This window comes from Ursus maritimus, unplaced genomic scaffold (assembly GCF_017311325.1).
Source record: "Ursus maritimus isolate PB19 unplaced genomic scaffold, ASM1731132v1 scaffold_3, whole genome shotgun sequence".
Taxonomy (NCBI): Eukaryota; Metazoa; Chordata; class Mammalia; order Carnivora; family Ursidae; genus Ursus; species Ursus maritimus.
In genome coordinates this window covers 53,139,177-53,162,364 of record NW_024425563.1, presented here as the reverse complement: position 1 = coordinate 53,162,364, position 23,188 = coordinate 53,139,177, and the positions used below count along the sequence as shown (strand labels likewise).

The window sequence follows — 23,188 nt, the reverse complement described above, 5'->3', positions numbered from 1 at the left end:
ACTTCTGTAACGTTCCATTCAGTAATCTCACCAAAAATCCGCAGGGAGAGGAAAATGTTGATGGCAGAATTATCGATCTGCCCACTCAGGAGTACAGTCTCATCACCTGCTTGTCTTTAATTTTTAATTTCAGCATTCTCTTCCCAAGGGAAGCCCAGTTGGGAAGTTATACCAAGATTGGGGTAAGAATAAAGTTGAAGGAAGGCAAAACCATCCAAGAACTTTTTCTAATATCAGTTGATAAGGGAGAGTAACTCATCACATTGGCTTAAATTAAGCTTCTAGCATAAAATATTTTTGTTGATAGTCCAATTTCAACAAGTCACGGGCATGTCCCTAAGATGAAGGAGATCAGAGAGAGAAAGAGAGAGAGAAAAAAAAATTGAACCAGCAAAGGATAAAGCAAGGCAGGGAAGAAAGTTTGGGGAAGAAATGAGACAGATCCACAGAAATGAGGGTTGAGCCATAGCCCGGTTCCAGTCTCTGGAGGGTGCACTGATAAAGCTGGCCTGACCTCTGGGTCAACAACTAGTTTAACTCTACCTTGATCTGAAGACTGGAAGCTTGTCTCTTGGTTCAAAGTGAGATCCAGCCTTAGGCTTCATTTGTGTGAGCCTTCAGGCACTCTTAAGAAGTGCTTTACCACAGACAAAGCAGAGAGAAATCACAATTTTGCAACTTATCTTCTGTCCTCCGAAAAGAGGATGTTCATCCCCAGAAAGGAACCGTGCCCACCCTCCACAAAGTGATTCTAGAAATACTGCTCAATAACCATCAAAACAAAATAAACCAGAGCTAGAAGTGGGAGGAGGAGGGGAAGGAGAAAAGTGAAAGTTTGCAAGCTGTCCCCCTTCAACTACCCCCAAAAGACATCTTCCAGACAATATCTCTCCTTGTCATTACCCACTTCTGAAATCAAATGTGATTCTGTATGTAATGCAACTTATATTATAAATGTACCAAGCAGCTTTCCTCTTACCTGCCACTACATTTAACTCCTTCAGAGCCGCTTTCTCCGAATCCCTCAGCATTGCAACTTTCAATAAAAAAGAAACAACACTTAAACTGTGTTCTGCGTGTTATTCCTAGGAAGAAAGTGACAGAAAGAGACTATTTTACTTTTTTAAACCATTATTTAGAGCTATAGTATACCAAAGAATCAGGGCTAACCTTGCTTGCCTAAAACCATAGGGACTGGAGGTCTCAAGTACCTGCAGAGACAACAGGATTAAGGCAGTCTGCTACTAGGGTACAAACTGCATTATTCTAAAATCTGTTATCCCTAATAGTTTTTTTTCTTCTGAGTTTACAATATTCATAGCACTCTGTATTTTCACTTCTGTTGCTATGGATAATAATGACTTTATAGAAATTTCAATGGAAATTTTTCAGGTCAAGAAGTACACCAAGACTGAACTTGGGGTGGAGAGAATGCAAACAGAAAGAAAGAAGCTAAACTTAGAAGAATCTGAACACACTAACTTTTTATTCAATTTGATTCAAAATAATAATATTAATCTAATAGTGAAATAGTTTGATATAACATCAATCAACATTTAAAGTATTTTATGTTTCAAAGTATGGCTCAAGAAACACTCATTGCTTAAATGCACTTAGACATAACAAGACAATATTTTTTTATTGGCATCATTGACACCTATGAACAATAGCCTAGTAAATAGATTAAGGTTTAACCTTCCTTTTCTTTGGTGGCTGTTTAGAGACTTTAAAAGAACAGATAACTCATTTCAACAGGAATCTACTACTGATATTTACCTCTACATAATCTTTAGCTAAGACATGGAATGCCAAAAACAAGCTTTTGTTAGCTTGACCTCCTCCACCCCCTAACAACAAAAGTTACCCCCAAACCCATGTTTTTATTTTAGATGTATTGAGCTACCAATGTAAGGCTTGGCCTTTTAAATACCAAATACAATCAGTGGCCAACAACCTGACTCCTTCTGGAGAGAAGAAGGCAGAACAGGGAAATTTCTTTGAATTGTTTGGTGACTTAGTACAAATTTGAAGAGGTCAGTAAATCCTGATGCTTTGAGCTAAATCTACTGGTAAATAATTAATTACATTTCTTAGACACTATAATCTTAATCTTGGTAAATAGAGAAACACAGCTTTGCCAAATAGATCATTCCAGCTAAGTAATATCTTAAAGGCAGTTATTTAAATATTACCACAAAAAACAGGGTTATATTTTGTTTAAATTAGACATTTAACTGAAGATAAAATGCAAATGTCCATAGTTTAAAAAGGAAAAAAAAATACAAATTAACTGGCCTAGTCTTTTATCTGAGTTTATTAATACCATTTAAAATATTACAAATAAATCAATTACATCTCATGCATTTAAAATGCAAGTCTAAAATGTTCCAGAGAAAGGCTTTTCATTTCAATGTGAAATATCCAAATTATTTCAACATTACAATGAGCAATTAGTTTGCAGAATCTGCAAACATTTAAATGTAGTGTCAGGAGTGTTTATTAACAGTTAACAATATTACCTTCAGGAAATACACAAAGGCCAAAGTTAGTTGAGTTTCACTTGGACAATTTATTTAATACATGGGTTTTGGCAGACCCAGTTATTATGAAATATAGGAGAACTCTCACTTTAACTATGCCTGAACTGCCAGCAAATGCAAAGAAGTACATGCTCCATTAAATTAAATGTCATCCCACATTTATCAAATATTGTCTTAGTTACAGTTTGATACCTATCTAAATTCATATTCGAGCAAAACTAAGCCCTGAAAGTGCGTTTGTGGCTCTGCACCTCCAGAAGTGAGTTCAAAATACCTGCAGCTCATCAGAACTGCAACAATAACTCTTAATATTTTTTGTGACAAAAAAAAATCAACTTTACTTCAATATATTGTCAAATATTTACTGGAAGTAATGTACAAGAAAAATACTATACAAAATCGTCTCCTGGACAGCTGCGCCTCGCACCCATACACTGGTGGAGTTATAATTAATTGGTAACTAATCTAGAACGATTCTCCAGTTGTACAAACCATCAGGTTCAGATATATTTTACAAAGTTTTTTTTTCCTATTTTCCCTCTTTTGGCATTTAAACTACAGCCTCGTCTTAAATAAACGATAGCTTCTTCACGTGTTTATAAGTTTAAATCACACACAAAAAAAGTTTAACCCTAAGAATCTTCAATGAATTCCAAGAATTTACAGAAATGGGTACAATACAAATTGGTGGCTGGACTAGCAAAAAAAGATTGGGAGATTATGCTCGGGAGTGGTGAAAAACGAGGTAGAAAAGGACAAACACGGAGATAGTTAATCTGGTCTCACCGGAAAGGGGCATTTTTGCATAAGAAAAAGACACCTACCCTCACCCCCACCCCCACACCCCATAAGTTAAGTTAATGCAATCAAAATAACTTTGGGATCAACATTAGCAGTTTCCAAAGAAAGACTTGTTCACTGCTAGAGGAAAAACTATCTAGAAGGGAAACCAAGTGGAAGGATGCTGTGTTTTTTCTTTAGTTTTTTAGTTTAAAAAAATGTTATAAAGATGAAAGAAGGCTGCTGCAGCGATTCACCAGGACTGCCCCCTTAGCTGAAACTTGAATCGGTTCCACCTCAGGGAACAAAGGAAAAGAGGCAGAGCTGACGTTGGGAGAGCTAACTCTGCAAACTCTGGGTCTCGGGGCCGCCAGACGGGCACCCCCACATAGTTGCGACAGCTCCGCGCAGGGAGGGCAGCTGCACGCAGCAGCTAGGCAGGGCTCTCAAAAGCCGAGACCCCAAGGCTGCAGTTCTCGAACCTAGTTGGCGGCTGCCCCAGCAGGGATGCCCTGCCTCCTGCCTTGTCCTCCCCACGGCGCCACTCAACCTTGTTCAACCGAGTTGTTCCCGCTCGTGCGGAGGCCCCCAGTCTCCCAGGCACTAGATTCGTCCAGCGCTACCTCCAGCGACCTCTTCCCTCTAAAAGATACAACCTGGGGATGGCAGAGAGAGGGCGAAGAGAGGACGAAAAATAAAGACCCGGCAAGGCGCCGGTTACAGCCGTATGGGACTCCGATAGTGTTACCTGGTGGAGATGGGAAAGCCAGGGCCCAGGAGAGCAATGGGTGTTACTTACATGTCCATATCCCCTTTACAAAGTAGAGTCACAAGGTGAGTTAAAAGAGAAAGAGAGAGACTGAAAGAGACAGAAAGTGCGAGCAGGATGAAAAGTGGAAAGAGGTTGGAGCAGAGGCCAGGACAGACGGCGCCCAAGTGGACCGGGATGGGAGGGGGTCGAGGAGAAGGGCAGCCGCAGGATGCGCGTCACTCCAGGCCGTTGCGGTGACCGGGCTCCGGGGGCTGCAGCAACTCCGGGGAGTGGCAGGGCGGGCTGCCCGCCGCACTATGCTCGCTGTCGGTGTCGCTGCCCTTCTTGCCGCCGCTACCCGAGCCCGCCGAGCCGCCGCCGCCGCCGCCGCTGTGCGTCTTCACGTGCTTGCTGAGGTGGTCGCTGCGCATGAAGCGTTTGTTGCAGACAGGACAGGCAAAGCGCTTCTCGCCCGTGTGGGTCCGCAGGTGCCGCTGCAGCTCGTCGGAGCGCGTGAAGCGCTTGCCGCAGAAGAGCCAGTTGCACACGAAGGGCCGCTCGCCCGTGTGCCAGCGCAGGTGCGCCTTGAGGTGCGACGTCTTGCCGTACACCTTGCCACAGCCCGGTATGTGGCAGCTGTGCAGGCCCTTGCGCCGCAGGCTGGCCCCGGCCGGGCCCAGCCGCTCCGCCTCCTGGCAGTTGGGGCAGTCGCAGGTGGCGCGACCCGAGTAGCGGCGTGCGGAGGAGCGCGGGGAGCCCCCCAGCGGCGCCGACGGCCCAGCACTCAGCATGGAGCCCCCAGCGCCGGCCAGCGGCGACGGGGCCGAGTCCGGGTAAGAGCCGGGCAGCACTGGCTTGAAGCCGTCCATGAGGTGCTGCCCGGCGGGGCTAAGCAGGTGCGAGGAGGCGCCGCTGCTGAAGGCCGAGTGGCTCAGGCCCGAATAATCCGAGTTGTAGCCTCCGAGCGGCGAGTGCAGCGAGGTTTGGAGCCCCCCGGCGGCAGGGTGCAGCGAGCCGGGCAGCGCCGCCGCGCCATTCGGGTTCTGCACGTCGATCCAGCCGGCGCCCACGTCCCACCAGCTAGAGGCGCCGGCCGAGCCCACGTCGCCGGCGGCGCCCAGGCCCGGATGCGAGGGCTTGAACCACGACTCGTATGGGTGCGCCATGCCCACGCGCGGGTAGATGCCCTGCAGCCCGTCCACCGAGGTGTGCACCTTGGAAATGAACACCGGCTGGTGGGAGCCGTCCTGAGAGTGAGCGGAGGAACCGCCGCCGCCGCCGCCGCCCCCTCCGCCGCTACCCCCTGACACACCAGGGGCCTGGAACACCGAATAGTCGTTTGCGAAGGGCGAGCTGGAGGCGGCGGCGGCCGCGGCGGCGGCGGCGGCGGCGGCGCTGCTGGAGGTTAGGGAGAAGGCGCTGGAGCCCGGCGAGCCGCCGCAGCTGAACGAGTCGGATACCAGGGCCGCCGCCGCCGCCGCCGCCGCCGCGGCCGCCGCCGCCGCAGAGGACGTACCGCCGTTCCTGGAGGCCCCGGACACGCCGAAGCTCGAGAGACTGGAACCCACTACGTTGCAGCTGCCAGAGGAGGAGGACGAGGAACGTTTCCAGGGGTGGAAGCCTTTGCCGAAGGAAGAAGAGCTGTCCGAGAGAGAGGAGGGAGACGGGCTGGGGCTGCCGATCTTATTACAGGTAGCAGCAAGCATGGCCAGAGGAGTGGATCCCAGCCTCGGTTCTTCCTGCGAGAAGGAGGAGAGGAGAAGGGGTGGGGGAGGGGGAGGGGGAAAGGCCGTTGGGGGAGGGAGGAAAGAAATGTGCATCAGTCCTCCGGTAGCCTCCAAAACGCCCCACGGCACCCCATCTCTCGTTGCGGCGCGCCGCCACCAACTCACCTGACTCCCCCAACAGCCCTGGCACCCGGCTGCTTCCTACTCTACGGGAAGGGACAAGTTTGGCTGCCGGCGTCTGATTCGGGAGCAAAGCGCCATGCTAAAGAAGAGTTTGACAAGTATTCTCACCTAAAACAACACTCCCGTGCGCACAAGGCCCCAGGCACTTCGAAACAAACAAGCAAGCAAAAAGTCCAGATTGGGAAGGAAGAAAGTTTCCTTTGCCGAGAAGCCTGGGGAAAAACCATTGGATTGCTCTTAAGAGCGCTTCCCCTGTAATCCAGAGAAAGCTTTGAAAATCCTGTTCCGGTCCCCAGAAGACCACGCTGGGTTGTTTCTCCCAGGCCAAAAGAGGTCAAACTAGAGGGCTCGCTCGCTCTTCCTGCTTTTCTTTTTTATTTTCTTAAAAAAAAAAAAAAGTCTACAATAGTAAAAAGAGAGAGAGAGACGGGTTCAACGTACCTGCAAGACAAGGCGGGCTGCGGTATTTTTTAAGGGGAAGAGGGGAAATGTGCAGTTTGCTCAGGAGGAAAAACTTGCTCTCTTTACCCCCGAAATCGTCGCACATAAAATGGACTGGGCGCACGTCTCCCGGGCAGGGAGCGGCCGGGCGCTGCGAGGTGGCTTGTCTAAATGCCCTTAGAGCCTTTTCCTGCGCTGAAAAAAGTGACTCTGCCCCCCTCTCCCCCTCTTTCTTTTCTCCAAACTCACTTGTATTTAAAGGGGAAAAAAAAAAGCTCTCAATAGAGACTGATAGCCCGTGGCCTGGCCGGGGCGACTTTAACCCCCTCCGATCGGCAATAAAAGGAAACTAATTAAACCAGCAAGAGAAAATCCTGAGACTCACCCCTAGAAGTGAAGTTGCCATCACACAAAAGTGCCCTCCTCCTCTCAGAGGATCTTTTTTATATTGATAAATCAGAGGCAGTGTTTTTTTTAGAGGTGTGCAATACAATGATCAGTTCCGCCCATTCCACCACAATTGTAGCTCCCTCTCCGGCTTTGAAGTGCCGCGGAGGCGCGGCCAGCCAATCTGCGGCCTCGCCGGGCCGCGCCGCGCGCGCGCCGTGAGGTCATCGGCGCCGCCGCGGGCCGCCACGGGGGGGCTGGGGAGCTGTAGCGGGAGGGGCGCGAGTGACTGCGCGTGTTACCAAGCGGTGTGTGAGTGTGTAACAATGTAACTGTGTGCGTGTGTGACCAAGCTGAGAAGGAGAAGACAGTGCAGACCGGGGGCGGGGGTAAGGGGCAGGGAATGTGGCAGTGTGGCAGTGTAGCAGTGACAGTGTGGCGGAGGGGGAGGAGGGGAGACGGTGCAGAGAAGGGAGAGGGTGTTATGGGTGACAATATAACTATGTGTGACAGGAGGGTAGAGGGACAGATCAGAAAAGTGTTGGGGGAAGGGTGTGAGTGTACTATAGTATAACTGTGAGTGACAAACCTAGGGAGAGAAGAAGGACAGGGCAGTAAAGAGTGAGGGGAGGTGGTGTGTGAGTGTGTTTGGTGTGGGGGGAGAGGGAGGAATATTAATATGTGTGTTTGTGTGTGTGAAAGAGGAGGGAGGGTGGATGCGTGTGTGTGCAGGAGAGGAAGTAGGGAGAGAAGGCTGTGTGAACGTGTTTGTGTGAGAGGTTGTGTGTGTGCGCGCGCGCGAGTGGGCAACAAAGCTGGGGGTGGAGAATAGGAACAGCGCAGTAAAGTGTACCTACACAGAAAGAAATGGACGATTTGAAGAGTGAAACCGCGAAGTTGAGTGAGGCTGAGTAAACAGATACTCACAAACGCTGTCTCTGTCGCCAACTTCCTCTGGTTCCTTGTACCTAAATTCTTGAGTGATGTTTTTTCTTAACCTCTTGGACACTGTCACCACATTTTTGAAGGAATTCGTATTAATACCTACCTATACGTTCGCAGCCCTACAGTGGAAGGGTAGAAACTTCGGGCGGCTGAGGGGTATTTTTAGGGGTGAATTAGGGCATGTGTGCGCCTGCGTCTATGAGTTGTTACTTTGATTCGGTGGCTTTTTTTTTTTTTTTTTTTTTTTCCCTTTCCCTCCTGAGGTGGGATTCCGCTTTGGAAGTGCAAGTCTCACTCTAGGGACGGGTGTGTTTGTCCCGCGACGCTGAGTAAATTTCAATACAAAAGGATTAAATAGAGATGGGGGTGAAAGAGTATTGTTTTTTTCTTTGGGAAAAAAAAATGAAGAACGTTTTATGGAATTTAGAAGTTTTCACAAGAAACCTCACTGACACTTTCTGAGAGAAAATGAAGATTTTGACTGAAATCTGTGGGTTTTATTTATCAGAGAATAGAGAGCCCGTTCACAATTCTTGGACTAAATGTGTTGGAGGCCTCTATCTAATGGCGTTTGGGCCAGATAGCTATGAGTATGTGTGCATGCTAATCGATTTAGGCCAAATTCGGTGGGTTTTAGAACTTGCTTCCCATTTCTGTTATTAGTTGCCTTCAGAAATATTATTACAATTTTACTGTCCCCACAAGGGAACATCTTAAACCACAGTAAATACCATACCAGTGTAGCAAAAAGTCCACAGCCTTTCCAGTACCATTGCTTATTTCTTGTTTTTTTTAAAGTAATTCATAGTTTTAAGCAGTTACCAATGCTCTCAGAAATCTATTTTTAATGCAGAATTGATTAAAATGTTACTAGCTGGGCAAAGAGTCTTGTTTTGACTGGGGAAATATTTTCATTATATTGTTTTTGAACCCTCCTCAAGTGTATCAACGGCTTCTGGAGATGTTTAAAAAAGAGAGAGAGAGAGAAATCTTCCTTGGATTTACCAAACTCCAAAGTCAGGTTGTATCATTTGTGTAAGTTTCACTGAGCAGAGTTGAGGCTGATGTTTGTGGCCTGAGAGTGTGTGTTTCTGACCCCCTTCTAACAGTGTTGGGATATTGACTGTACATCATATCTATTGATTAAGGGGGTAAGGTACATTCTCATACTTTGAAGTAAGTGTGAAGTAAATTAATGAACTGCTTTCTTTCTCTGAAGGCTGACGCTTACCATAAATGTCGTGTTTCTCCCTGCAAGCTACTCTGAATGATTTTAGCGTGTTGAGAAGGCGTGACAGGCCAGCCCAGAAGGAGGAAGGGGTGGGGGAAGGAGGGAACTCCGTTTAACAAATAAAAGAGAATTAACTTCATTGCTTTGGTCTCTTTCTATAATGATATTCATTTTAAGGACCTAATACACAGTTGTTCAAATTTGGGGTTTAATTCTAATCAATACCGTCACCCTCAAAGGTGGAGAGTAAAAGCTTTGAAAGAAGACTCCCTTCTTTGAATAGTTATTTATTTTATCTTTTTATCCTCCTATCTTCTAGAAGGAAGTGAGGCAAGACTATTAAAAAGTTAAATGCTGATTCTGAGAGTAAATAGAAGCATTAACCACTGTTTCCTCAAAAAATCTGGAATCAGAAAACTCAGATCATGTGATTACAGTTTTGAGCTCCCTATTTCTAAGATTTTTTATTTGTATAAATTTGCTTTAGAATAATATGTAATTCTTCCTATGACAATGGGTGATAACATTGGTGTGGGTTTAATGAACATACTGGATTCCTTGATTTGTATAAGGTTGTGCAGCATTTGGGGATTTTCACAAAGATTTGTACGTGCATCTTTCTTCATTAGGAGATATATAGAGATATAGATGGAGATATACACATATATACATACATACATACATATTCCACTTACCCCATAAAAAAGTTAGGTGTTTATTTCATATTAGTATTGGTCAAAGGGCATTTTTTTCCTTATACTATGCCCCCTCCGCTTCCCCTCCCCAAAAGAAGTGGTTAGTTAGTGTTTGTCAAAAAGCATAGACAACAGAGTTAAAAAGGAAAAACAAAAAAAATTCCATAATTGACCAAAAATTAAAACACCAATACTCTTGCTTCTGGTTTCAATGAAACTGGTCTTAATGGCAGCTCTTTCTCCACTTTGGAGAAGTGACTCAATCATGTTTGAATCCCCCACAGGAAGAAACATCTGTAATCCACTGTACATACAACCTGTCCGGAAGAGCATTTCATAATGCATACAGTTCAGTTTACATATTGATCATTACTCTTGAGTATTGCGCTATGACAATATAGAGGTTTCGAAGGGAAGGAGGAAGAAAGATAGGAAGGGCAGACTTTCTAACATTAAAAGTTTCCCCCACCCCATATCAAGTTGATCCGGCTGGCAAGGAGAGTAGAGAGATATTCTGCTGTTTCTTGCAAACCTGTGGGATTCACTTTCAATAAAGCTAAAATCTATTAGCATTCTGTATGCATCTGCAGCATAAATTTCATTTGAATTTCAAATTTAATAAACCAGGAGGTTTTTAATCATCCCTGGTTTTATTTGTTTGATATTAACATGCTTATTGACCGGGTCTGGTGACCAGTTTGATCATTACAGGACAGCAAAAAGTTAATTAAAACGACCACAGCCCCTTAATCATATCATCTGTCTCATCCATGTCGCTCTCTTTATTACCGGTGATGATGGATAGTCTCCCAGATTAATTTCTCTGTTTCTTCGATTTGGACAACAGCTTTTGGGACCTAATTTACATCCTGGGAACAACTTGCTCAAGTATATCTAACACCTTGCAGCTACAATATACATCAACATCCCCTTAGATGGAGTGAAGAACGGGGGCTTTTTTTGCAGGCGGGTTTGAAGACTAATCAATGCTGCGATCTGGACCTCTTACGCTTTCACAGCCAAAGAAATAGAAGGTCCTAAAAGCAAATTAGAGGCCTCCATCCTTGCTTTTCCTTTTCAGGGAGTGGGGAGTGAAATATGCCTCCGCTGTTTGGTTAAGTAGATTAAAATGTGTAGATACAACGACAAGTAAATAAAACCATTTGTAACCATTAAGTACAATTAGGGATTTATAGTGGAAAACATCAAAGTTATCCAGGCTTTCAAGTGTCCGGCAACACATCTACACCAAATACGGTTTTTGTACTAAGTGTGGTCTGGTATACACACAGAGCTGAAAAAGCCTGAAGAAAAAAGAAAAGAAAAGAATGCACATGAACTGCATATAGGCGCGTACCTCTGCTGGGTACGTTTAAACCGGGCTCTTCGCATCTCGGTTTCCGGAGCGTTGGCAGGGACGCGCAAGCTCTGGAAGCTGATCGGCCGGTGCCCGCGGCGGACCGAGTGAACGCTGAGCGGGCCGCGAGTGCCTGGCAGGCGCCTCTTCCGAAATGGGAAGACAGCCCCCAATCCCTGACCACTGTGAGGGGACCTTGCGCGGACGTGCTGGCTACTAATTAAAGCGTGAAGAGGGATGGTGAGGCAGCCGAGCGCCGCCGCCGGCTGCAGGGAGGAGCGGGCTGGGCCAGGTTGGGGGCTATCTCGTGGTTGGGAGCTCTCTGGTCAAAGTTACTTTCCTGCTGAACAGAAAACCTGGCCAGGCGTGAACCTGTGGATTCCAGAGGGGTGCCCTTTTGCTGTCCACTCCTGCTTTTGGGCGGCTTTACTAGGAAGTTGCCTAACATTTCCTGGGAAGGGAGGTAATAAAAGCTTCTTGCTGGTGGCAGATTGTTGAACCGTAAGTGGGAAGGGATCAGTCGTCCAGAGCCCAGAGAGGGCTGTATTTTCCTGATTGGAAAATGGGAACTTCTACGCTGAACAATAGCCCCTATTAGTGAGGTTATTCGGTTTCAAACTGTCCGGCCACATTTACAGCCGAGTCCTTACTTTCCTGGTACCGCTTAATTGGATGTATTTGTTGACCACAGTGAAGCAATAGTAACTCTTCACCTACTTGCATAGGATCTCCTGGTGGATGCAAAGCATTGCCTTGGTGACTCCTTTTGAATAAATGGGACCACTTGAGAAAACATTCCATATTTTTTCTTAACTGACTCGATATTTTTCTTCTGTGTCACACTGCTTAATATTTTTTTTCTCTGCCACTTCAGAACATTCAAAAGTTAGCAATGGTTTAATTAAAAGAGATTTACTCATCTAGGATATTACGTACTTTGACTTGCTTTAGCTAGGGCATTCAAATAGCATATATTCAGAAGACAAGGAGGACTTTTCCCATGTATCAATCATATGAATATGTAGGTAAGTTCATTGGTAGGAAAATATGAAGATATTCACCAAGATAGGTATTTCTTCCTATATCAAGGGAATAAAAAATCTTATTTCCTTATTTGTTGTCTACATGCATAATGTTCACATACTCATAATATGTTGATATGATCGTGTGCTAGTTTTACAGGCAGGCATGTACTCTATGGTATATTTCATAGTCATCTCTCTGCCAGCCCACAGATGAAATTGATAATTAATTCTACAGCACTTCTATTCCTCCTTCATCATGTAAATGAAGGATACACACATGGGGAAAAGAGTTTGCTCATTTCGGGTGAATGGGGGGTGTGTGTGTGCATGTATGTGTATTTTTGTTGTTCAAGGCAAGGAAGAGAGGCTTAGACATTCAAACGAGTTTGTCCTTGATTTTTTTTTTCCTGGAATGGATTTGTTTCAGCTGTTTTCTCTTTTCGTATTATATATCACTTTCTCACAGCTAACATGCAGAGTTAAAAACTACTAAATTCTTATCCTCAACATTATTGATTTCTTTTCATTCTGTTCTGTTACTAGAGGAGGTAATGCTCCCAGATTACCTCATGGTCTCCTCCAGACGGTTGACAATTGCAATCGTAGTTTCGGGAAGATAAATGTTACTTTGGGAATTGTGCTTAATTACAAATAATCTAGGAGCTGCTCTGGTCTCTGGGTTTAACCACACATGTGTTCAAACCATTTTACAAGGTTTACAATTGGGTGATATTTATGAAAGGGGATGCAGTTCGTTTTTCTAAAATCATGGGATAAACTAGGATGCTCCTACTTGGGGTTTGTCAACAGACCCTCAGAGATAAAAGACCCAAACAACACCAACAACAAGAAGTACGGAACCTCGGAGTACTTGAAGGCTTAAGAAAAAAAAAAAAAACACTGGGTTTACCTTCAGGTCAATTTTATTAAAGTGAAAACCTGAAAATAAACCATTCTTTGTTGAATTCTTAAAATCTCTTAAGTAAATCCATTTTTCTGTAGAGAACATTTTTGAACTCACATATTCTGATTTTCTTCTCTTTTCTTTTTCTGAAAGAAGTCTTATAGATTTTCCCTGAAATAGCCCAGTGGTTATTTTTTACAGTTCCTCTTGTAATTCAGCTGCTACCTTTGTGTGTGTGATTCTTTGCTTATATGGCAGCTCAATTAGTGTTGTTTGTGTGTGTGTGCTCGCTTTTTTTCTAATAGTCTTATTAACAAGAAAAAAGGTGGCGAACAGGTTATTCTCTTAACCTGACCTGGCTGTAAGAGTAAGATGAGCAGCACTGAACAGATGTCCCCATTTAAGCCGTTCTTTTCCCACATGCCTGCTGGATATTGCAGGCGCGCAGGAAGCTCGCTTCAAACCTGGCCCATTTCAGGCCATAATGGCCACGTTATTTCGGCCCAGTGAACACGAACAAAATCGCGTGCTTTAGAATCATTCGACTCTGAGTCCAGGAAAAGCAGGGGGTGTGGTGGCAGTGGTGGTGGCTAGGGAGGGGTGTGTATGGGGGGGGGAGCCGATTTCATCTCGGATCGCAGGAAGAGAACTTGCTCAAAAGAATTTTTCCCCAGCAAATATGGTATAATTTACAGCGCAACTTAATAATCCAAGGGGCAATGCAAAAGCCCTTTGCGTTGTAAACCGCTTCTAATTACCTGCCAGAGCAATTAGCTGACTATCACGAAGAAATTAGATCGCTCAATGTAGCATAAATAATGCGAATAATTTTGTAAGAAGAATGGAAAGCGAGACCTGGTGTTTCTTTATAAGGAAATAACACCTCGTACTGTACGAGCCCTCCATGAACACATATTAATGTCTAGGCATGCATGGCAATGAGTCCGAGCAGGAGCCTTCTGGCTGCGGTTCAGCACTTTTTCCGTTTACGTATGCGGGGTGAAAGTCGGCTTCCAGGCATTCGATCTCCAGCCTTCCAGCTCACAGTAATTAACACATAGCGACTTCAATGGGAAAACCTGTTTTCCAGATGATTTTTACAATGCAGCTTTATGTCTCATTTGGCAGTTTAAATAGCTGGAGTAGTTTTCTGGCTTCATCTCTACTATCATCTGTTGAGCATATTTTGCTTAGAATATTGAATCCCACCCAAAACTTGGGTGCAGGCTTTTGCTAACTTTTTTTTTTTCTTAAGAAGTGGTGTTATCAGAAGCCACTTTGAGGACACTAGGGTAAAGAATTCTTGTGGGGATATGAACGATATGTTTTCCTCATTCATGAGGCTGCACAATATATTGGGGTATTTTTGTGTGCTTCAACTTTATTTAAAAGTCTGCCTCAGTTATATTTAACTCATTTCTCTTGATGAGTGTTTCTTATAGGGGGATTCAGATAGTGAGTCCACACATTTCTTAGCAAAGAATTTTAAGAGTAAAGCGAAAACCTAATTCTGGAGGAAAGCTGACAGTGCAGTTAGGTCTGATAACACTATCAGGCTCTTTGAAATTTACTGGGTTTGTAAATTACAAATGAGAAGACAGCTTGGAAAGATGTTTGGAAAACGAGTATGCGCGCCGACACCCACCCACCCACACTCTCTTGCTCACAGGTCCACGTTTTCAGGTGCCGCCAAAGTGAAGGGAGTCACGGGCCCCCCCCCCCGCTTACCCTCGTAAACGAGATGGGTCACACATTTGGGTCAAGTTGAATTAGCCCGGAGAGTTTCCGTGGTAATCGAACTGGACGTCTCTATTGGTCACAGCGAAGGGGCGTCGTGTGAATCCGTCATTTGCCTGGTCCAGCACATTCGCCGGGCTGTGTACAGCCCCCGCAGCCCTAGTAGTTTAGGGTTAGCGCCCTCACATCCCCACAACCCGCTCATCCCTACACATCAAAAGCTTTGCGCCAGGTCATTTTTTACCATCTTTCACTACCGATTTCAGTGAGTTTTGTGGGACTTCGCGATGGTCTTGGCCGGACCCGCGGCTCACGCCCAGTTTCCTCCACCTGCGAAGACAGAGTCGATTTTACTGGTGACTGGAGAGTTCCAGATGGAAACGGAAGGAAAGGCTGTGATAAATTTCACCAACCCAGGCTACAGATTGGATTAGTGCTCTTCATGGCGTCAAGTCTATGCAGTCCTTCTCCCCTATTAAATAAACAGGCGCTAGCCACCTTACCCCCCCCCCCCCCCCCCCCCCCCCCCGCAGCTCAGGGTTTCTGGGCTAGGGAACAGGAAATAAAGATACATACAGGGGAGCCCACTTACCAGACTCCGCCCCCACTTCAGAATGTGTTAGAAATAAAATATCTATGTCAACTCTAGAAAATTCATGACGTGATGTGCTAATCACTGGGTTCAAGGGCATCTACCTTACCCAGCAGGAAGACCCCTTCCAAATCCTGACAGAAGAGCCCATCTCCATGGAACAGGGAATGTGGTTTTAAAGCTTGACAAGTATTGACTCATGTACTCAGGTTACTTTTTGAGAGGAAATAAAATCTTTATTCTTGCTTATGCATTCTGGAAAAGTAATAAAGGCTGTTCAGATAATGAGAACGCAATTTTCCTCAGTTGTCTCACCCAAAAATTCCAACTTACTGAATGGTTTCGCAGATCCATTTCTTTCGAACACTTAGCATCACTCCTCCTCCTTCTCCCCAAGTTGCCTCGATGATTTCTCCATCTTAAATAACAAGGACCCTGCTGGCCACCAAAGAAGGCTGCCACATTTTAATTCAAAACAAGGGCCAAGATTGCATAACTGAAAGTATAGAAGAGATCAAACTCTCTCCTCTTGAAGTGTCTGCACTTACCCTGCGGTAGCCTCCATAGTCCCCTCTTTCCCTCTCCTCCATCTTTACTTAAAGGTTTCTTTCCTAATTTTTTTGCAGTGTTTCTTAAGGTAAAAGAAATAAGCTGAACTCATTATTGCCATGTCTGTAATTGTTCTAAAAACATTTTTCAGTTCGGTCTCCGAAGGCAAACACATTGGTCTTCAATCAACACTGAAGAAAGCAAACATTGGAAGAACCAAAGCCCATGACTTTGGAGTCTACACTCAGCATTTACCACCCTCAAGTGAAATGACCCTCACCTTCAAAAGGGCAGCTATTAACAACAGAAAGTTCTCATTTTTCTGTAGATGGTGCTTCAAGTAGTTTTCTAGATTACACCTGTCCTAATTTAGGCATAATCCCCCTACTTCCCATATACCCCTTGAAGCTAGAAAAAGCAGTTGTTGCAAACCCAGACGATTTGACTAGTACTGTCCAAGGTCAGTTCATTTGAAGCTTTCTGGATAAAAATGTTAGAAGGACTAATGAACCCACTTCAAACCTTTTTCTGCTTTGGTTCAAGTCCTCTAAGCTTTGAGAACAAAAGGAAGACAAAAACGATTCCTGCAATTTTGTCGTACTTACCAAATGGGACTCTAAGAAGAGGTGTGTAGCAAACTAGTAAGAGCCAAAGCTAAACCAAAAGAAGTATTGTTTGTTGTTGCTAAAAGACACCTGAACTATCGATTTTATTGATTGACTGGTATTAGGGCAGTAAAGAGTGTTTTGCTCAATTTGTGTTTTAATAGATCTTAGATTTAATCGAAAATTGGCCAATTAATATATGGTATTTAAAATTTCAAAACAAGCCTTAGGTATTCACGACCAGTTTTATTAGGCGATTTTGCTGTTGATTTACCAACTAAGTCAAACTACTTTTTTTTCTTAACTTAAGCTTGGGTGATTCGAATTTCCTCTCCTTTAGTTACCTAAGACTTAGGAACAGGAGCTCCAAAACGGTTAGAAATAGGTGGGAAAATTGTAGGTTTACACGTCTGGCGGGAGGAAATTAAAAGGCCTGGTGTGTCCCAGTCCCTAACTCAGTTGGAGGGGAGAACCTTGCCGACCGAGTGTGTCAAACAGGGAATGGGCTCGCTGAGACCGCAGTGGACACAGAAAGCCTCGAAGATCCGCGCTTTCCCGCGATTAATTGTCCTGGCAACTTAGGAGGTGCTCCCGTTTTGGGTTTCACGCATATTCGGAGCGTTTCGCCCTATAGAGTTTACCATTGATCTTATGTCCCTTTTCTGTGCTCTGGCTACCTAAGGAATGAGGTCAGGAGACTGGCAACGAATATGCTACAGCCGAAGGGTGGGGTGGGGGCATAGAAGAAAGGCTCCCGCCTCACATCAGCCTGCAATAGTGGCAACCGCCCAGGAGCCGAAGCTTCCCGAGAAGTCTGTTTAATTAATATCCCGTCCTCGGGAAAACTAGAATAGAAGGTGAGTAGTGGACAACTTCCCCCCCGCCCCCCGTCGCAGGATCGGAAAGAAATGAGTGACGGCTGTCTTGTGTAGCAGTCAGGGAGTCCTTCCAAACCGGGGACCGTCAGGCTTCCAGGCAGTCTTCCGGGAGCCTGGAGTGGGGATCTCCGACAGCTCCGCAGATAGTTTCCGTACCCAGCAGTCACAATATTTGCACTCCCCTTTCTTCCCGGCTCGCCACTCCCTCCCCTTCCTACCGTCTTCCCCTCGCCCCACCCGCGACCGCCAACCTTCCCAAGGCCCGCTCGCCCTCCACCGCCGGCCTAGCGCGCAAGCCCGCGCCGCCTCGAACCTTCCGGGCCCGGGCGCAGGCCGCCCGCGGGGGGGCACACGCGTCCCCGCCTGCCCGCGCGGCCGGGGGCTGCGGCGGGCGCGGGCGCGGGAGGCGGAGGCGCGGGCGCTCGGCTCCGCCGCGGCCCGGCCCAGCCCCGCCCCGCCCCACCCTCCGGCCCTCCCCTCCGCTTAGCCGCGCTCTCCCGCCGAGCACCGCCACCGGCTCCGCTCTCGGCCGGCCCGGACGCCGCGGGCTGCCGCGGCTCTCAGGCCGGGAAGGCCGCGTCGGCTCCCGCCAAGGGGGAGGCGCCACCCCGCCTCGGGGCGGTTGTTTCGCGCGGACTCCCGGGCGGGCCACAAAAGCCCCTTCCCGAAGGCTGGCCGGGCCGGTAGTCGGGTGTGCGACGGCAGCTCCCCACCCCTGCACTCAGCAGCCCGCCCCGCTCCTCCTCCTTCCCTCCCCCGTCCCTCCTCCTCTCCCACCCCCCGAGGGTTCGCACACCCCGCGGGCGGGAAGGTGCCGCCCTCGGGGCGGACAAAGGGGCAGTCCGGGCGGGAGGGGGCTGCGGCCGGCACGCGCGGCTGCGGGAGGGGCCTGCCGCGCCCCCGGCCCCCGACCTGACTCTTGCTGGGCGGCCGGCGCAGCGGGGGGGCGGAGGGAGGCGGGCGGTGGGGGGGCTGCGACCGCGGGGGGCGTGTGTGCGGGAGGGGGTCGCGGACAGGTCAGGCGGCCTGGGACCCACCCCGACCCGGGTAATAGTTGAATCTCCTGTTCTGCTGGTCTCCCCCCTCCAGGTCTTGACTGGACTGGACTTGAAAGCTCTTTTAAAAAATTTATATTCTTGTTTCTCTGTCAGCGATAATATATCAGAATCACCCAAAGGGCTAGTTAAAACGCTTATTGCTGGGCCCCATCCCCAGAGTTTGTGGTTAAGGAAGTCTGGGGGTGGGAACTGATAATTTGCATTTCCAACTAGTTCCCACGTGATGCTGAAGCTGCTGATCCCGGTACCACAGTGGAGAATCACTGCTACACAATTCCTGCCTCGCCCCTCCCGTGCTATAGAAGGGGGAAGAAGATCTCCCACAAAGATCCCAAATGCACTGCTTGTGCTTTCATTGCCAAGGTAGTTTCACCTCTTTTGAAGGTAAGCTCTATATTGAGTGTGGACCACATTTTCTTGCCAGAAGCTCTAAATTTGAAACTCACCAAATGCTGGAGTGTAATCCCAGTGCCAGTGCTGCTTGAGGAAGTGACCCTGCATAGATGTGAACCAGAGAAAGTCACGGCTCAGCGGGCCATTTCCCCTCATTCAGAGCGGGAACCAGGGAGATGGGTCTCAACGCTCCAGCACAAATTCAAAAGGGAATCAAGTAATTTTCTTCTGATGTAATGACAATCGCCTGCCTTCTCTTCTTTATAAGTTTTTAATTTTTTTGTTCACTCCTTTGTGCTGCATATTTTTATTGTTTTATGTTTTACTGAGGGACCTACATTTTTTTTAAACCAGGCAGAAGAACTGGATGACAAGCAGAGGCTTGATTGAAACTTTTTTTTCAAAGCCACATTACAGTTGAAAAATTCTCCCATGTTTTAAAACATATCTATGTATTTAAAGGGAACATGATTAATAGTATCACTTGAAACGCAACCCCTGCCATCTCAAATCTGATTCCTCCGAAAAATTATTTGAAAATCTAGTGTGAAATATATTTTGACATTCAAATCCAGTGAGAGTTAGTTGAGGAAAACTACCCCAAAAGAGACACGCTAAACTTTTCTTATCCCCAGTGGGCGGTGTTAATCATCTGGTTTGAGCCTTGTAGTTTTCACTGTCAAATACTTGGGTTTGCTCAAAGGGAAGAAAGTTGGAGACTTGCATTCACTGTTTTTCAAGAGGAGATTAAACACAAAATCGATTTAATGGAGCATCTGTAATCTTAAATACAAGAAGTCAAGAGCTGAGGCTATAATAGAAAGGTTAGCTTTCCTCCATTGTTCACACAATCTAACTCATATTTTTGGAACTTAATTATCAATGAAAGCTACTACATCAATGCAATACAGTATAGGCAAATTACAAGAACCTTTTACTTCTCCCAACTGGGTTTAAATTGCAAATCTTAACACTGAACAGTGTGCTTTTGGCATTGAATATTCAATACAGTGAAATGTGTTTTAAGTGAACCACCCAAGGGCCCAGGAACATTTGCTTAATAATGATACTTTGCAATTCTATAGGGCCTTTCAGGCAAGGATCTCAAGTGGAATGCTCTTTAACTATACCCTGCATGGGAAACCTTGGGAATATTTTAAAGTGCTCACTTAAGGCCTATTGGAAAGCATCTTTAGTATAGATTTCACAGTATGGTTTTAAGAAATGAGGTACTGTAGAATTTTCAATCTCAGGGGTATCATATTCATGGGGGTTTGATGGGTATTGATTATTTATTAGTTATTTCATGGGAAGCTTAAAATGTATATTTCCCCCAACTTTTTATTTTGGAAAATTTCAAACCTACAGAAAAGTTGAAATAATAGTAAATGAAACATTTAATTTCAGTGAGCACCCATATTCCTTTCATCTAGGCTAACATTATTAACATTTGTGACAATTGCTTACATGTTCTCTCTCTATCTTTAGGTAGGCAGATGTTGACATACTACATCCGAACAGACAGGTAGCTATAGCTGTAAGATACCTAATTACTTGTTTGCTTGTTTGTTTATTCATGCACATGCATATACTTCTGTCCCACCCATTTAAAGTAAGTTATGAACATCATTGTACTTCTAGATGCTTCAGCACACTTCTGGTAAAAGGGCATTCTACCTAACTGTAATGCCAATATAAAGAATACATTCCAATGACTTTATTTTTGAATTCAGAATAAAAAATTTTGTCAGTATTGTCCAAGAACTTGGAAAATGAGATTTGAGCCAGTGCTAGTATAAACAATTCTAAAATACTATTCTATTACCTAGGCATCTTGGGGATTTAAGAACCTGAGATTCTGATTAAGGAATTGCTATAGGAACAATATATACTAAGTGTTTTGAAATCAGATTTCAAAAACATTTCAAAAAAACAGAAAAGCTTTTTGACATGCTTATGGCACACAAAAGGAACATTTATATTCCAATCCAAGCTTCCCCCCCAAAAAAATTAATCTGCTTTTACCTTAATTAATGTTTGATCTAAATTATCAGAATAATTGTCTTAATTATCCACTTTGTTTTGCTAGCTAGTGTAGACTTAACCAAAGTGAAAATAGCATTGGCAGTTATGTACTTTGAGAAGTGTATATAGACCATTTACATAATTTAGTCAAAATGGCCAATTAATTGGTATAATTATGAATGTCTAGACTTAGCTTTTATGGGTAAGCAGAAGAAGTAGAATCTCTCCTCTTTCCAGTGGTTCCCCTCCTCTAGCTTAAAGATCCATATTTTTCCTGTATTGAATATTTTTGTATTCCTAATTTAAAATATTCTCATATTTTTATAATATAGGCATGTTAATTAAAAGTAATTATCCAAAGACTATCAAGTATATCTTCTTGCCTCTTACAAGTCCTTGAATTATGACATAACTGAATGTGTGATTTATCCCACTTTTAGAAATGTATATAATTACATATTTATGTCTTATACTTAATTTTCACTCATTAGCATTATTCTCTCTTCTATAGAAAGTCAACTTCAAACTGCATGAAATTCCTGGAGCTTAAAGCCATTTTACAAATAAATGTTGATGAATTTATGCAGGTTTTTAGGTGTGAAATTTATACAGCTTTATGTAAAAATTAGCAGGAACATTAAATTTTATACATACAATTACCTCCTTGGGCCAGAATCACTGTTCCTTTGATTATTTAAATGTAATTTAATGTTTTCTTTTATTCTTTTGTAGTTCACATTTTTAACATGTCTTTCTACTGTATTCTAATAAAGTCTTCATCTTCTAAAGCTATTTGTCAAAGCAAAGCAAATGGTTGCGTCAATCCTATTAAACAAAGAGCTGTAGTATGAATAGTTTTAATCAGGACTTAAGTTTCAGAAATGTAGGACCTAAATTATAATACATGTTTTTTGACCACTACTAATGGTTATTGTCTCTGTCCTTGGTAAATTTGTTTTTATTGATCAACTGAAAGAAATTGAGAATAAAAACACTTCTACAACTGATAGACGTTTCCATACATTTGGAGAAGCTGTAAGTATAATGAATATTGAATTATACATTGAATTATACATTCTGTTTCCAATTTCACTGATTCTCTATATTAGGTTAGATGACATATCACTTAAACTACTGGAGCCTCAGTTGGTTCACTTATAAAATAAGGATATTATTTGCCCTATGGACTCCACAAGATGGCTCTGAGGATCCAATGAGATAAGGTATTTGAATTGTCCTATTTATTGAGCAACTACTGTAGACAAACATAAGCAATAGATGCCTAATTTCGAGATATTTAGTCTCTGAGTAGGAGAGCAAAAGTGCAGGAAGTCACTAGCACAACGTATGGTAGAGAACTGAATATGTGTTTAATGAGTTGTACAAATCACTACTTTGGGTCAATAGGGAATTGCAAGAAGACAAAACTAGGAGTCTTCAGTGGATTATAAGAAGATACATGTAACAAATATGGAGCATTTGATAAAAATTTTTACTGTTCAGATTTTTCATAAGTCTAAGACAAAGAGCAGCCCTTTTTATATGACATACAGGATAAAGCTATAGATGGATCAGTAGCATACAATATATATCTAGTAAAATATAGATAGAATTAAAAGGCAATAATAATGAGTTAGGGAAAACTAATTGTTGGTGTTTTGCTTGGATTATCAGGTAAAATGGTGTTCTGAGACCTCATCAGTAAATACTGCCTTGTACCAGTATCTTAGATTAAAAAAAAAACCAGAATGTTATAGAAAAAAAAAAAAAAAAAAAAAAAAAGACAGCTGGCTGAAAAAGAAAATTTTATTGAAGTAAATGGGGCTCCAAGACTGTCATCCTCTTTTGTTTGTCAGGGATGAGGTCCTGCCCACTTTGGGGCACTGGCTCTACATCTGTCATTCCATTCACCAGTAAGTCTCAAAGTCAGGACACTACAGCTGTCCTGTTCTTTTCACCCTTTTCTGGAATAGAAGAGATGAGACGACCGGCTGGCTGGTCCGGGCTTCATCGCATATTCAGCAAGTCCGTACAAGCACTATCGTGTAATTGTATTGTTCTCCCCTTTATTTGTAGAGCAGAACTTTTCAGTCTAAAAGGTCACTGGAATGTTTATTTGACTATATGTCCTTATTTAATGATTTTGCTTTGAGTTACATTTGTTAATAAAACAAGGTGTCAAACTATTAGCCAAATTTGTGTTCGCTCATATACATGTGTACATTTGCATACCCAGAAGTAGTTAGTGAAGGGAAGAGGAAAGGAAAAGCCAGTTGGAAGGTTCTGGTTAGGTTTCCTTCCAAATAAGGACTAATCTGTTGACTTCCCAAATAAGACATGTGGACATAAGCAAGGAGTCTTTTGTGTCTGGAAGTAGCGAATTCT

At 44.4% G+C, this 23,188-nt stretch overlaps 1 protein-coding gene across 2 annotated transcripts; it reads right to left on the bottom strand.

The window, feature by feature from the left end:
- Positions 1–3,081: 3,081 nt before the first annotated feature.
- SP8 (Sp8 transcription factor) lies at positions 3,082–6,828 on the bottom strand. Of its 2 annotated transcripts, XM_040643730.1 has the most exons (3): positions 6,808–6,828; positions 5,415–5,810; positions 3,082–5,318 (listed from the first exon to the last, which is right to left on the bottom strand). In XM_040643730.1, exons 1-3 carry the CDS (start codon positions 6,826–6,828, stop codon positions 4,308–4,310), a joined length of 1,428 nt encoding a protein of 475 aa, XP_040499664.1. In that variant the 3' UTR covers positions 3,082–4,307. The 2 variants fall into 2 exon arrangements, with proteins under 2 accessions (XP_040499664.1, XP_040499663.1); XM_040643729.1 differs by having other exon boundaries at positions 3,082–5,810.
- Between the last annotated feature and the right edge of the window lie 16,360 nt (positions 6,829–23,188).

Bases quoted from the DNA above. Each gene is read 5' to 3' on its own strand.
- SP8 (XM_040643729.1), bottom strand. From the start codon at position 6,828: ATGGCAACTTCACTTCTAGGG. The intron at 5,811-6,807 runs GTGAGTCTCAGG...TCCTTCTCGCAG, and splicing joins TGGCAACTTCACTTCTAGGG to GAAGAACCGAGGCTGGGATC.